At 34.2% G+C, this 12,901-nt stretch overlaps 1 protein-coding gene across 1 annotated transcript in view; it reads left to right on the plus strand.

The window, feature by feature from the left end:
- The window catches only part of LOC106868054 (DNA mismatch repair protein Msh2), a 38,824-nt gene that overhangs the window by 692 nt on the left and 25,231 nt on the right, over positions 1-12,901 (plus strand). Inside the window, exons 3-12 of the mRNA XM_014913164.3 lie at positions 578-613; positions 1,595-1,682; positions 3,425-3,561; positions 4,317-4,427; positions 6,659-6,745; positions 8,357-8,477; positions 9,054-9,140; positions 9,231-9,289; positions 10,205-10,325; positions 12,003-12,116. Of these exons, the coding sequence (XP_014768650.1) occupies positions 578-613; positions 1,595-1,682; positions 3,425-3,561; positions 4,317-4,427; positions 6,659-6,745; positions 8,357-8,477; positions 9,054-9,140; positions 9,231-9,289; positions 10,205-10,325; positions 12,003-12,116 (961 nt within the window). The remainder of the gene's footprint in view (positions 1-577; positions 614-1,594; positions 1,683-3,424; positions 3,562-4,316; positions 4,428-6,658; positions 6,746-8,356; positions 8,478-9,053; positions 9,141-9,230; positions 9,290-10,204; positions 10,326-12,002; positions 12,117-12,901) is intronic.

Raw genomic sequence — 12,901 nt, forward strand, 5'->3', positions numbered from 1 at the left:
AAGAGTACAGCAGGGTTCGCCACCATCCCCTGCTGGAGCCTCGTGCAGCTTTTAGGTGTTTTCGCTCAATAAACACTCACAACGCCCGGTCTGGGAATCGAAACCGCGAGTCCGCTGCGCCTCCACACAGCCTACCTATATTTCAGTGAAAGGCAAGAACAGCTACGAGAGATTAACTGTATCGCTATAAAAGGTCTGAACGACTGACATCACCCTGTTTTTCACCACTTTCTGGAGAAATTTTCCAATGTATTTCACTTTGATGATATGCAGTTTAAGAACGCTTCAGAGAGAAAATTATGTGACTTGTATTCTGAATATAATGTTTGAATAAATTTGCAAATTATCTCATTCAATTTTCAGTTCATATGCACTCAGCCATAATTTAGTTTTCAGCGTTAATGCTGTTTGTGTTGAATTGTTCTGATTTTGCCACTGAGTCATGTAATGTTATTATATAGGCATTCATTAATAAACTAATGATAGATTCTTTATTAAAGATGCTGATGACCCTCTTAGTTACAGAATGTTTATGATGACAATAACAAATACCCTTTTTTTTATATATATTCCCCAGAAGTCCAGTGCGACGCTTAGGATATTTGATCGGACAGTAAGTATTGTTTTTCTTGTAAAGACATTAACATTTTTTTCTCTAAAAGAACCAAGTTTTGCGTAATTATTCGTAATTTTCAATTCTAGAATCTAAACATGATTAGGTTGTCTTTGTTGAATCAGCATGAATTTTTTTGTGAGGGAGGGGCTTTTTTCCTACCTATCCCTCGGAAGAGGAAGGTGAGTGCACTGGCCCTTGCAACAGACTGGATTCCATTTATGTTCCAGATGTTAAATAGAGCGACTGATAACCTACTATCAATCATCATACAGTTGAGAGTTATTTAAAAAAATAAACATTGAAAAATTTTTACTTTGAATGTGGACCTGAAATCAAGTTTGCGGCACTGTTGGCGTAATATTGAGAATCTTCTTTAGAAAGACTCTGTACCCTTTTACTGCTCTAATATTTAGTTTCTATTAAATTCGTAGCATTTGCTCTAGCTCTACTTTACTGAACTTAATAACAGTTTAGGGGAAGCAACTTATCACCTATTCTTAGTGATATAAATATTTGTATATTGTGCATGTCGATACTTTATGTTCAATGATTAAGTTTTAAAGAATATTTAGTGTTATTCTTTGTGGTGTTCGAAAGACTGTAATTGGAAGATTATTTAAATACTACAAATTAGGGGTCAGTTTGTTTACGAAGGAAAATAATTGAAAATTAAAATATCTTCAAAGGAATTTTTCTTTGGCAATTTTTTACATTTCATCTCACCCTTGATCTTATAAATGCTGATGAAAGGTAAAAATCACAACCAGAATATAATTTAAAGAATTGGTGGACTTGAGGAAAAGGTTTGATTGATTTTCTTTTGATTCAAAAGACAGGTTGCACACTGCATTTTTTAAGGTGTATGGCTGAGATCTAATTGTGCTCTTGTCATTAAAAATTAGTGTAAAATTTCATATTTATTCAAACATACTAACTAAATTTGTTATATCCTTCTAAAGTATTATAATTTATTTCTAGGATTACTATACAGTCCATGGCAGCGATGCATTATTTGTGGCTAAAGAAGTATTCAAAACCTTGGGTGTCGTGAAATATCTTGGTTCTGGTATGCCTGTTTTAATGTACCATCAAAACTAAATAATTTTGAAGTTGTAAATTCAATTAAATTTTGAATCTACAACGGTAAATAATTACTGAATGTTACATTAATTTCATATGTATATTGTATATTTTGTGATCTTCACATGTTTTCAATGATTTATGTTAATTGAAGAATCCATTGGGCATTAATATTTGTGATAGGTGGATGGGGAGAAGCAGAGCCCATGCCCTTTGCAGACTCTCCCAAAATGCTATGGCTGATGTGGTTAATATTCATTTTGAAATTCTTTGGGAAAATGAGCAACAAGGAAATTCTAGGTAGGACGAATTGGAAAAAAACTATTTAGTGTAGGGTTTGGTACCTGAGACACTCAAATGATGAAGTGAAGTGGAAATAAGGAATGCATGTATGTAGTTTATTTGTTCAAAGAAGCAGGTGCTATTGTAGAAGTAATAGAAATAAATAGTCTGTGAGTTAGTGGTTGCAATGTTAGTAAGTGAATTTGCCAATCAGTGAAAAACAAAACAAACGTACAACTGAAACTCCATTGGTTATGACAATGAGGGTTCCAGTTGATCTGATCAACAAAACTGCCTGCTTATGAAATTAATGTGCAATTGGTTGAGCATGTCACAGATATGCATACCCTGAACATAGTTCTCGGGGAGATTTAGCATGATACAAAATTTGACAAGGTGAGCCCTTTGAAATACATGTACACCTTACTTTTGCTAGCTGCGTGGATTGGGGGCAACAGGAAATAAAGTGTCTTGCTCAAGGTCTCATCATGTTGTTGGGAATCAAACTCTCAACCTTGCTATCGTGAGCTGAATACCATAACCACTAAGCCATGCGTCTTAGCTTTAAAAGCTATTTTTACATGCAGAGTACAACACCATCTCCAGTCTGTTGTACTTTAATGTAAGACACACTGATAGAGGTTCACCAACTGATTAGTGATGAAATTATGTCTGCCTTTGAAAAGAAAGCCTATCTTTTAAATGCAGTTTTTGTGGATTTATAATCACTCACATTAAATAGCCTTGCATTGGTTATGGATTTGTGGGTTTTAGAAAATTTAGTAATGAAAAGCAAAAAAATAATACCAAAACAAAGCCTTTTTTTTTTTTTTGCTCTTTTGTCACTAAATTTTCTGAAACTCACATATTCATAACCAATGCTAAGCTATTTAATATTCTATATTTTGGGGATGAGGTATTATGTACATTATTTACAATGGACGGATAGGTGTCTTCACCTTGTTTGTTGTTATCACAATGTTTTGGCTGATGTACTCTCCAGCCTTCATTAGGTGTTCTGATGGAATTTCAAACCCAACCCTTTATTTGACTAATGAGGTACACTGTTCTCATTCCTAAGGTATGTTGCCCGTGGGCAATTTTAGAGTGAATTTTAGGGCTTATAAAATTAGTATTTTATCCTTACTTAATGCTGGTTCCCATATTACATTCATATCTGCACTAGAGACTTGAAAAATAACAGCAACATACCTTAGGAATGAGAACAATGTTCCCCATTAGTCAAATAATGAAGGCTGAAAAGTACATGAGCCAAAACATTGTGATAACAACAAACAGGATGGGAATACCTATCCGTCCATTGTAAATAATGTCTAAGCTATTTAATGTGAGTGATTACAAATCTCCAAAATCTTCATTTAAAAGCTATGATAAGTTGGTTTTGTAATTGAGGATTGTATTTAAAGAAGATATATTTTTTTTCAGGCTCAAACAAGATGGAATCTGTGGTATTAAGCAAATTGAACTTTGAGTCACTTGTACGTGATTTGTTACTTGTCAAAGCTTATAGAGTGGAGCTTTACAGATCCAAAAGTAAAAATGAATGGTCATTGGATTTCAAGGTAATTTTAAGTTTTATAAAAATGTTCTTGTTTACCATTTAGCTCAGTGGCAACTGAATAAAACTTACAATAAAGTCTTAAATGAAAACTAATTTCAAACATGCTATATACTTTGTCCATTCATGGTAGAGCAGACTAGAAGTGAGGTGTGGGACAAAAATGGTTAAGAAATGTCTAATCTAGACATTGAACTTTTTTTTAATTCCTTTTTTGTTAATGTTTTATGAACAGTAGAATGCTCCAGTAAAAAAATAATTCCTCAGTTTTTTAGTGGTTTTCAATTCTCAGTCACAAGTTATCTCTTTGCTTAAGTTTCAGCACCCAACTGGACCTATTCTTCACTATTTATTTGCTAATTTGTTTGTAATTCTCTGCTAAATATCTTGTGCATCAATCTCATCCATTTAGCCTTTTCTTGGTTAACAATTCGTCACTCATAAATATGTGATTAGGCTACTTCATATAGGATATAGTCCATTTCCTACTTCAGCACTATAATCAATTGGCCTTGCACTTTCAACTTATTGAGAGAATTTCAAACTGTTTGTTTCTAATATTTTAACAGGAATCATGAGAATTGTCTTATCAATATATTTTTTCAAAAACCACATGTTTTCAGACATCTAAATTTATGAGATTTACTTATAATGCATTTTTGAATAGTGACCCTTTTTCTTATTTAAAAATATTGGTGGTTTTAGAGTTGATGTTAAATGTCTTTCCATTAAATTTATTTTTATTTTTTCATTTGAAAGGCTTCACCTGGAAACCTGGTTCAGTTTGAAGATATTTTGTTCACTAATTGTGAAATGTCATGTGCTACTGGAGTTTTAGCTGTTAAGATTGGTACAGTCAGTGGCCAACAGGTATGTCTGTTTGATTTCTTTTATGGAAAACAAAGCCCCTAAACACTTAAAAAATTATTTCATTTGTAAACAAAAGCACATACATAGACTGATTAACTTCCTTAATTTTGTGCTCATTAAACATTTATTCATGACCTAGCCTCAGCAATTTGCTGAATTGTGTATTTTAGCATAGTCATTTTTATATATGTACAAGAAATGTCTATGTACACATTGAGATTTATATAAAATTTGAAATGCTATCTCCATTGAGTTACTGTTGTTTTGTCTGAGAATTTAACAACAGATATATTACTGTGTGTCTGCAGCTTCAGTATATACACAGTCAGTCAACTAAGTCCTTTTCTTCCTAATTCTGTGGTTTGTTGAGTCTGCAGTACAGTATATTTCAGATCAAGGATTATCTTGTCTGTGAGGCCCCACATTCTCAGATCTCTTCCCATCTCTGCTTTGGTTTACCATTACTTTTGTCAACTCATAACGCCTTTTTCATCAACTAGTAGTTGTGCATTTGCATTATATATTTATAGCAGCAGTAGTCTTTCTTTCAAATATTGGTTGATGCTTTTAAATGCTGTTGGCCTCTCTTTGCTCACAGACAGGTTGACATTGCATATCCAGGGAATCACACTTGGTTCGTTCCTCATCAGATCCTACAGGTTTTTACACTCAAAACCACATTTATGTACAGGCTTCAAACAACCTGCCATTTCATGGAAAGTGAAGTCTTTCGTTTCCAGCCAATGTAGCCATTCCCTAAACATCTATGTTTTTTTTTCTCTAGCTTTTACTATTTTTTCAGAAGACCCATCTAGTTAATTTGTGCTACCACTTTTAATGAATAATCTTCAAAATTCTTTCCTGTTTTAACACCTGTGCACATGACCCATCTGATGTCTTGGTTTGCCTGTTAGTCTGCCTTATATTCCATTACATCTATTATATTACAAACGTCTTGCCAACATATTAAATATGGCCATTTCTGCATTAGATCACAAATCTTTGTGTACACACACACTCTCTCTCTCTCTCTTTCTCTCTCTCTCTCTGAAAATTTGTCTTCGCAATATTAGTTCTTCGGGCTCACATTTCCCATCTTTCAAACCTCCCCAACAAATTCTGTAATGAGAATCAGTTTATCAGATTAAATGTTCCTAAGGGTACCTGCCTAATCCTAAAGCTCCTATGTTCTTTTCTTGGGAGCTGCGTTGGCTGGGTGTAGGCTGAGAACAAAGCCTTGGTGAATATTCATTTGTACGCTACATCTGTCACTCTGAATTTGGTCACACTCCCTGCCTTATTTAACAATACCCTCATAGCTTGAACTGATTTCATCTACATCAGTCATTGTCTTCATTCAGCTTATTCATTACATGGACTTGATTTTGTAGGGTTCAAATTGTATTAAGCAACTTCTTTTTATCACAGCAATGACGAGCATGTTCATTGCCAGGGCAGCTGTCTTTCCTTGCTCGTGGCCCGTAAATAGCACCATTAGAGCGTAGTCGTTGCCTTCTAGCACTTGTACTGGTGGCACGTTAGAAAATCATTCGAGCGAGGTCGTTGCCAGTGCCGCTGGACTGGCTCCCGTGCAGGTGTCACGTGAAAAACACCTTTTGAGCGAGACTGTTGCCAGTACCCTGTGACTGGCCCTCGTGCCGGTGGCATGTAAAAGCACCCACTACGCTCTGAGTGGTTGGCGTTAGGAAGGGCATCCAGCTGTAGAAACTCTGCCAGATCAGATTGGAGCCTGGTGGAGCCTTCTGGCTTGCCAGTCCTCAGTCAAATCGTCCAACCCATGCCAGCATGGAAAGCGGACGTTAAACGATGATGATGATGATACTCTTACATAAAAGATTAGTCATCCATTATTTAATAGTTTTGATATTGTCTTTTCTTCTTTTACTATTTTTATCTCTAGATGCTCTTCCTCTCAACTATGAAATGAATAGATGTAGGACTTGTTATTCAGGCAGATTAGTCCACAGGGGATTGTGTCTTACCTAGAATCACAACACTTTTTGCATTCATATAAGGATTAAACTAATTACTCTATGATCACTAGTATAGCAGTTTTACACTAGTCATGTTACAAATTAAAATTTGTAGTTTGCCAGCATGGAAAGCAGATGTTAAACGTTGACAACGATGATGTTTTTATGTGGTTGTATTTATATAGAAAACTACTTTCTATTAAATATAAAAAATAAGTTTTTTTATTCTTAATGTAGATGGTTGGAACAGCTCTTGTGGACCTGACATCCCACAAAATGGAGGTCTGTGAGTTCACTGACAATGATCAGTTTTCAAATTTGGAGGTGAGTTTACATTTGACAACATTTGCATATTTATGAGCCATTCAGGCTGCTTCTACATGTCCACTTAACACACTAGAAATACCAGCCAAATATCTTTCATATTCAAGCATCAGGAAAAAGAACATTGGTGTAGGTGCTGGTGCCATATATAAAGCATTGGTACTGCTGCTATGTAAAAAGTACCCAGTATACACTTTGTAAAGTGGTTGGCATTAAGAAAGGCATCCAACCATAGAAACCAAGCCAAAACAAATTGTTAAATCTGGTGCAGCCCCTGGCCTTATCAATTCCTGTCAAGCCATCCAACTTATTCCAGCATGGAAAATATACTTTAAATGTTGATGGTGAAAATGGAAAGACATTGACAGACGTTCTAGTTAAACCAGTGGTCTTCAACCAATTTTTTTAATTCCTATTTTACTCTACTGGACTTCCATAGCCATTTGAAGTTTTTAAAAATCTTATATTTTTATGATTAAATATTATTAGGAAGTTGTATGAGAAATTGTTAAAATATTTTGTGTATTGTAGCCAATTTATTGCATGTAATTTTTAGCATCAAAATCTTATGTGGACCCTGGTTGAGGATTATTGAGTTAAACAATAGACAAAGTAATCATAGATTCATTGCCATTGGTCACTGAGCTGCTTAACTGGAGCTGAAGTAAGGTTAAACTACAATGTGTGCTTGTTGAATAATCGTTTTCTAATATTTTGTCTGTAAGACACTGTCGACATTATTTTGATGTCTATCTGTATGTGTGATTAGTTAATTATTATTAGAAATTGCAGGTCTATAGTGTACATTATCATTCATTCATTTGTTGTACATCCATTTTTTTTTACCATGCTAGCATGGATTAGATGAATATAATATTATTGAGTTATTGTTATACAACCTGATGCTCTTGTTATCACTAATGATTGTAAACAACTGTCATTTCAGATGCAATGTGACTTAGTTTAACCCCCACCTGCCTGTAACTATATCATACTAAAAATAAGAATTAAGTGCATAAAATAAAATAAAAATTATATAGACTTCTCTAAGTCATGAGAGACATTTAAGAGATAGTGTTAACTTTGATTTCATGGTAATAACTGGATGAAAGAGAAATTTGTCTTTGAATGAGATGCCAATTAATAGTAACATTCAGATATGATCTGATTGATAGATGAATTGAGACTATATAGATTAAAGTATTCTGCTCCCAAACCTCAAAGCATCTGCAGTAGATCTGTACAATATGTGTGCTGAAGAAGTTAGCTTGTTTCCGATTTGGTGTCTTTAATTGTAACCTTGTGAGTGAAATTGTGTGGAACCCATTGGATGGACTTCACTTATTCCTGGTTAGTTGAATTAACCTGTTGCCTGGTTTAATATCTCCAACTGATCCTTGAGTGTCTTCAAGCAAAGTCTGTTCTATTGTTAACATTTGGATCAGGTCTCCAATTTGAGGAAATCCTTGAGTCCTAATTCTTTCATATTGCTTCACTACAACTAGTCTTCGAGCTACAAATAAGTCTTGTGTACTACCTTTCCTTTTCTGAACAAGCTGTATAACTTAACTCATTAACTACTTTTGAACACTTTTCTGCTATCATTTCAAGGCTCTCATTGTTCAGTTGGGACCAAAAGAGTGTGTTGTGTGTACTAGTGAAATTAATGACTCTGCCTGGCTAAAACAAGTTATTACCCGAAGTGGACTTTTGATTACTGAAAAAAAGAAAGGTTTGTTTTCATTTTTTGTTTTCTCTGACTTTTAGCTACTTACAGATATGTTATACTTAATGAAAGTGTAACAATTTGTTGGACCATTAAACATTTTTAGACGTGGACAGTTTTTTTTTTTTTTTTTTTGATATTTACGTCTACACAATTTTAAATCGGTTGATCTCTATGCATAGGTACTGAAAAATTTTTTAGTACATGTTTTGACAGGATTCTATATTGTTATACATACAAACACACAGTCTTCATTAATTTATCTTCTAAAACAATCACGTCATCGAAATGTTGAAGCTATAAGGTAATGTATGGTTAATTCAAAATAATGTGTGTAAATAAGCGTTATATTTGACAGAGTAATCTGAATACTCAAGGATTAAACAGTCTGCAGAAACATGCTAATTTAAACCCAGTTTAATTAATTATTAATGAAAGTTATTTTTTTGCATTACAAAAAAATTAAGCTTTCATAATAATAATCAAGTCATATGTGGTTTAGCTTTCCTCTATTTTTAACAGTTATTTGTGATTTTAAATATCAGTTTACTTGACTTTTTTTTTTTTTTTGGTCATCTTCAGGTGATTTCCAAAGCAAAGATATAGTGCAAGACTTGAACAGGCTACTTAAGTTCCAGAAAGAAGACCAACAGAACAGTGCTGCTTTACGTTAGTATTGTGATTTAAATAACATTAAAATCTTGCTTTATTTGTTATATAACATTTAATTGATTATGGTTTCTTTATTTTTCTCTGCAGCTGAGCTTGATAACACTCTTGCTATGGCAGCATTGTCTTCCCTAGTCAAGTATTTGGAGGTATGTTTCTTGCAATCAAATTTCATATAAACATATCGAAAATGTTTACCTCATAAATTAACTGTTAAGTTTTAAATATAATATTAGACATTATAATCACCAGCTTAAGCCAAAGAGAAGCATTCTTGCTGATGGAACTCTTACTACATTTGCCTGTTATCTGTAATACTAATTTACATTACATAGTACTTGCTAATACATCAGTTCTAAGTAGGTTCTATAAAATCTTTCTACTATTTTAACCATATTATCACCACAAAATAAATTGATTAGAAATTTAATGATAGTTAATAGATTAATTCATCCTTCTAGTGCTGAGTAACAGACAAATTATCTGGTAAAGATGAATTTATAGTATTGTGGCACATAAAATACACCATTTTGAGCGTGGCCGTTGCCAGTACTGCCTGACTGGCCTTCATGCCAGTGGCACATAAAAACACCCACTACACTCTCGGAGTGGTTGGCATTAGGAAGGGCATCCAGCTGTAGAAACTCTGCCAAATCAGATTGGAGCCTGGTGTAGCCATCTGGTCTCACCAGTCCTCAGTCAAATTGTCCAACCCATGCTAGCATGGAAAGCGGACGTTAAATGATGATGACGATAGAACAGAGTATTAGGAACTCTGTACTTGCAATGCTGTCATCCAAGGCTTACATGATTTACAGTTCTTTTAGTAAGCCTATAGCTCTTTTTATATCAAACTTATGATAAATTGTCTGATTCTGAATTTAACATCCTTCTTAGATTTTGTTATCTGGGAAAGTAACTTGCAGCTGTGTGCATGTTTGTGTATGTTTTCCTTTATTCTGAAATCTTATTCTCCATTCACTTTATCATACTGTTTGTGTATGCTTGGTAAATATGTTGCCTATAATTGTCCATATTTAAGGTGTTTCTTTATTATATTTTAGTTACTTTCTGATGAGGGCTACTTTGGCCAATTCAAATTGTCTACATTCGATCTGAAGCAGTATTTGAAGTTGGATGCAGCTGCAGTGAAAGCTTTGAACATTCAGCCTAATCCTTATGAAGGTGATTAAATTAAATCAACTATATTTCTCTTGACTCTAGAAATATGTCTTTATGAAATTGTGTTGTTCAGGGTAGATAATCCAAAGATATATCCTAATCATCTTAAATACATTAGTTCTTACTGTTTGCATCAGTGCGAAGGGTCTGTCTACCCACTGCTATAACACCTATGAATATGTACTGTTGAAACAAGGTTTGTGTGTGTGTGTATATATATATATATATATATATATATATATATATGTGGCCTGCTTGTTTGTTGCACCTTGTTTACCATTTTGTCCTTGTTCTTTTGCCACGTCATGTACCCAGTTATGTATCTATATGTACATGTAGATGAACATATATACATACATGTACATATATATGCATATACTCATATTGTTTATATATATATATATACGTGGTCTGATCAGTAAGTATCCGGACTGTTACCATAGTAATGAAGCTAAAGCACACGGAGTAAAGCTGCTTGGCACAGATTAACCTTGAATTCTGCTATTTACAGCAGTGTTTGGAAGGAAGTTGTGTAGTGTGTAATCATCGCATTGACCATGACAGCAAAAGCTGAGCAGAATATCTGCTTCTTTGCCAAAAGCTTAGTGATGCCTGCTCAGAGGCCCATGCAAAGTTTTCATCATTCTTGACACAATCAAGGAGATCTTGTGCAACAGAAACCCAAGTGTCTTCTTGGTCAGTCTTCTTGGCAAATCTTCAGTGATGATGGACTGGACTAAACCGTATCTAATCTGCACATCCTCTGATAACTCATGGATGGTGATTCGCCAACTTCCCCTCACAGCTGCATGCACATCTTCAATGTTTTTCTCACTTCTGCTGGTTGCGGGTCTCCCAGGACGTTTGTTAATATCGACATTTTTTCAGCCATCTTGGAAGTATCTGAAACACTCGTACATGTGTGCAGCTCATACACTCCTCTCCATACACTTTCTGCAACTTTGTGTAGGCCTCTGAGCAGGTATCGCTATGACAACTTTCTCTGTCATGGTCAATGTGATGATCACACTACACACTTTCCTTCCAAGCACTGCTGTAAACAGCAAAAGTGAACTAGAACGTTAAAACTTAGTGTGCATGTACAACAGAGTTCAAGGTTAATTTTTGCCAAGCGACTTTACTCTGCATGCTTTAGCTTCATTACTATGGCAACAGTCCGGATACTTATTGATCAGACCTCTTATATATAGTTATGGCAAGGATATTTTTATGCAGGAAACATTAAATGCGTTGTTTTTGGTGTCAGACATTGTTATTAAATTAGTCTTTATTTCATTGATTTAGTTGTCAGAAATTAAAAATTCCACAGAATTGAGGTTGCCCAAAAGTTTTAATTGTGATGTTTGATTGACCAATAGCAGGAATATATTACTTCAACCTCTGCTACTTATGATCTTAATTAAGAAAAAAAAAAAAAAAACACATCACTTGGATTTTTGAGGGAAAATTGCCTTCTAATGTATATTCTGTTTCTGAATAACAAAATATCCTTTGACATGCTTGGTTGATGATATTACTTGAGAAGGAATTGTATTAGAAATTAACATCATGGATATAATTGTAATTTTTAAGATTGAATTTCAGAACATTACTCTTAATTCCTTCTATCTTCTGCACTATTGTTCTCAGAGCACTGATTAACTTTCTGATTGTTTGCAGGTGGAAACAAGAATCAGAGTATTTTTGGCTTATTAAACAAGTGTCGTACAGCACCAGGTCAACGGCTCCTAAGTCAGTGGATTAAACAACCTTTGGTAGACATCAACAAAATAGGTAAGATGCTTTTGTTGTTAAGGTTCAGTCAGCTCTTCTTAACTTATAATGTAGTGGTTCCAACATTCTGTCATAAGTGAATGCACAAAGAATAGCATGTTCTTGTTCTAAGTTACTATTGCGCATTCTGAGCTTAAATTTGGTCGTGTGGGAAACCATATGGTAATTAATGTATTATATTAAGAGAAGTTATCATTGGGTATTTGTCAAAATTAAATTTAAAGAAACTTGAGGATTCTATTCAATTTTTTTACTAATCCTTATAAGACAGTTAAATTGATCTGTTGGCAGTGAGAAGTGCTTTTTGTGTGTATTCAGGTCATTTTACCTGTCTCTAAAGAGTTTCATCTTGCAATAATGACAAGAATATATAAATTGCTTTTAAAAAAGTGGGGGTTTTTTTTTATAACTACAATATTTTAAAGTTGTAAATGGCCTGTGTTCTACAATGTGCAACAGAAAAATCAGTTATGTGTCTTGTTTACAAAGGTTGTTGTAAGTAGTAAAGTTTAAAATTATAATCATTTGGTCAATGGCCCAAGCCATTGTGAATTGTGAAATTATGAGGGTAAAGTATGGTTTTACTTACATCAGGTCAAATATGTTACTGCCATTTGCCTGCTAAGTACCAAGTTCCTAAGGAGGAAGTCCTCCATAGTATGATGCATTTGAAGAACAGGGATCCAAAATTAGGTATCACAGTTTCTTACCCAGAAACAAATCTGCTAATGGAATTGCTGACTGGGTAGCACAAATAGGTTTCACTACTTCTTGTTTATGTTGCT

This window comes from Octopus bimaculoides, chromosome 3 (assembly GCF_046866305.1).
Source record: "Octopus bimaculoides isolate indiv1 chromosome 3, ASM4686630v1, whole genome shotgun sequence".
Taxonomy (NCBI): domain Eukaryota; kingdom Metazoa; phylum Mollusca; class Cephalopoda; order Octopoda; family Octopodidae; genus Octopus; species Octopus bimaculoides.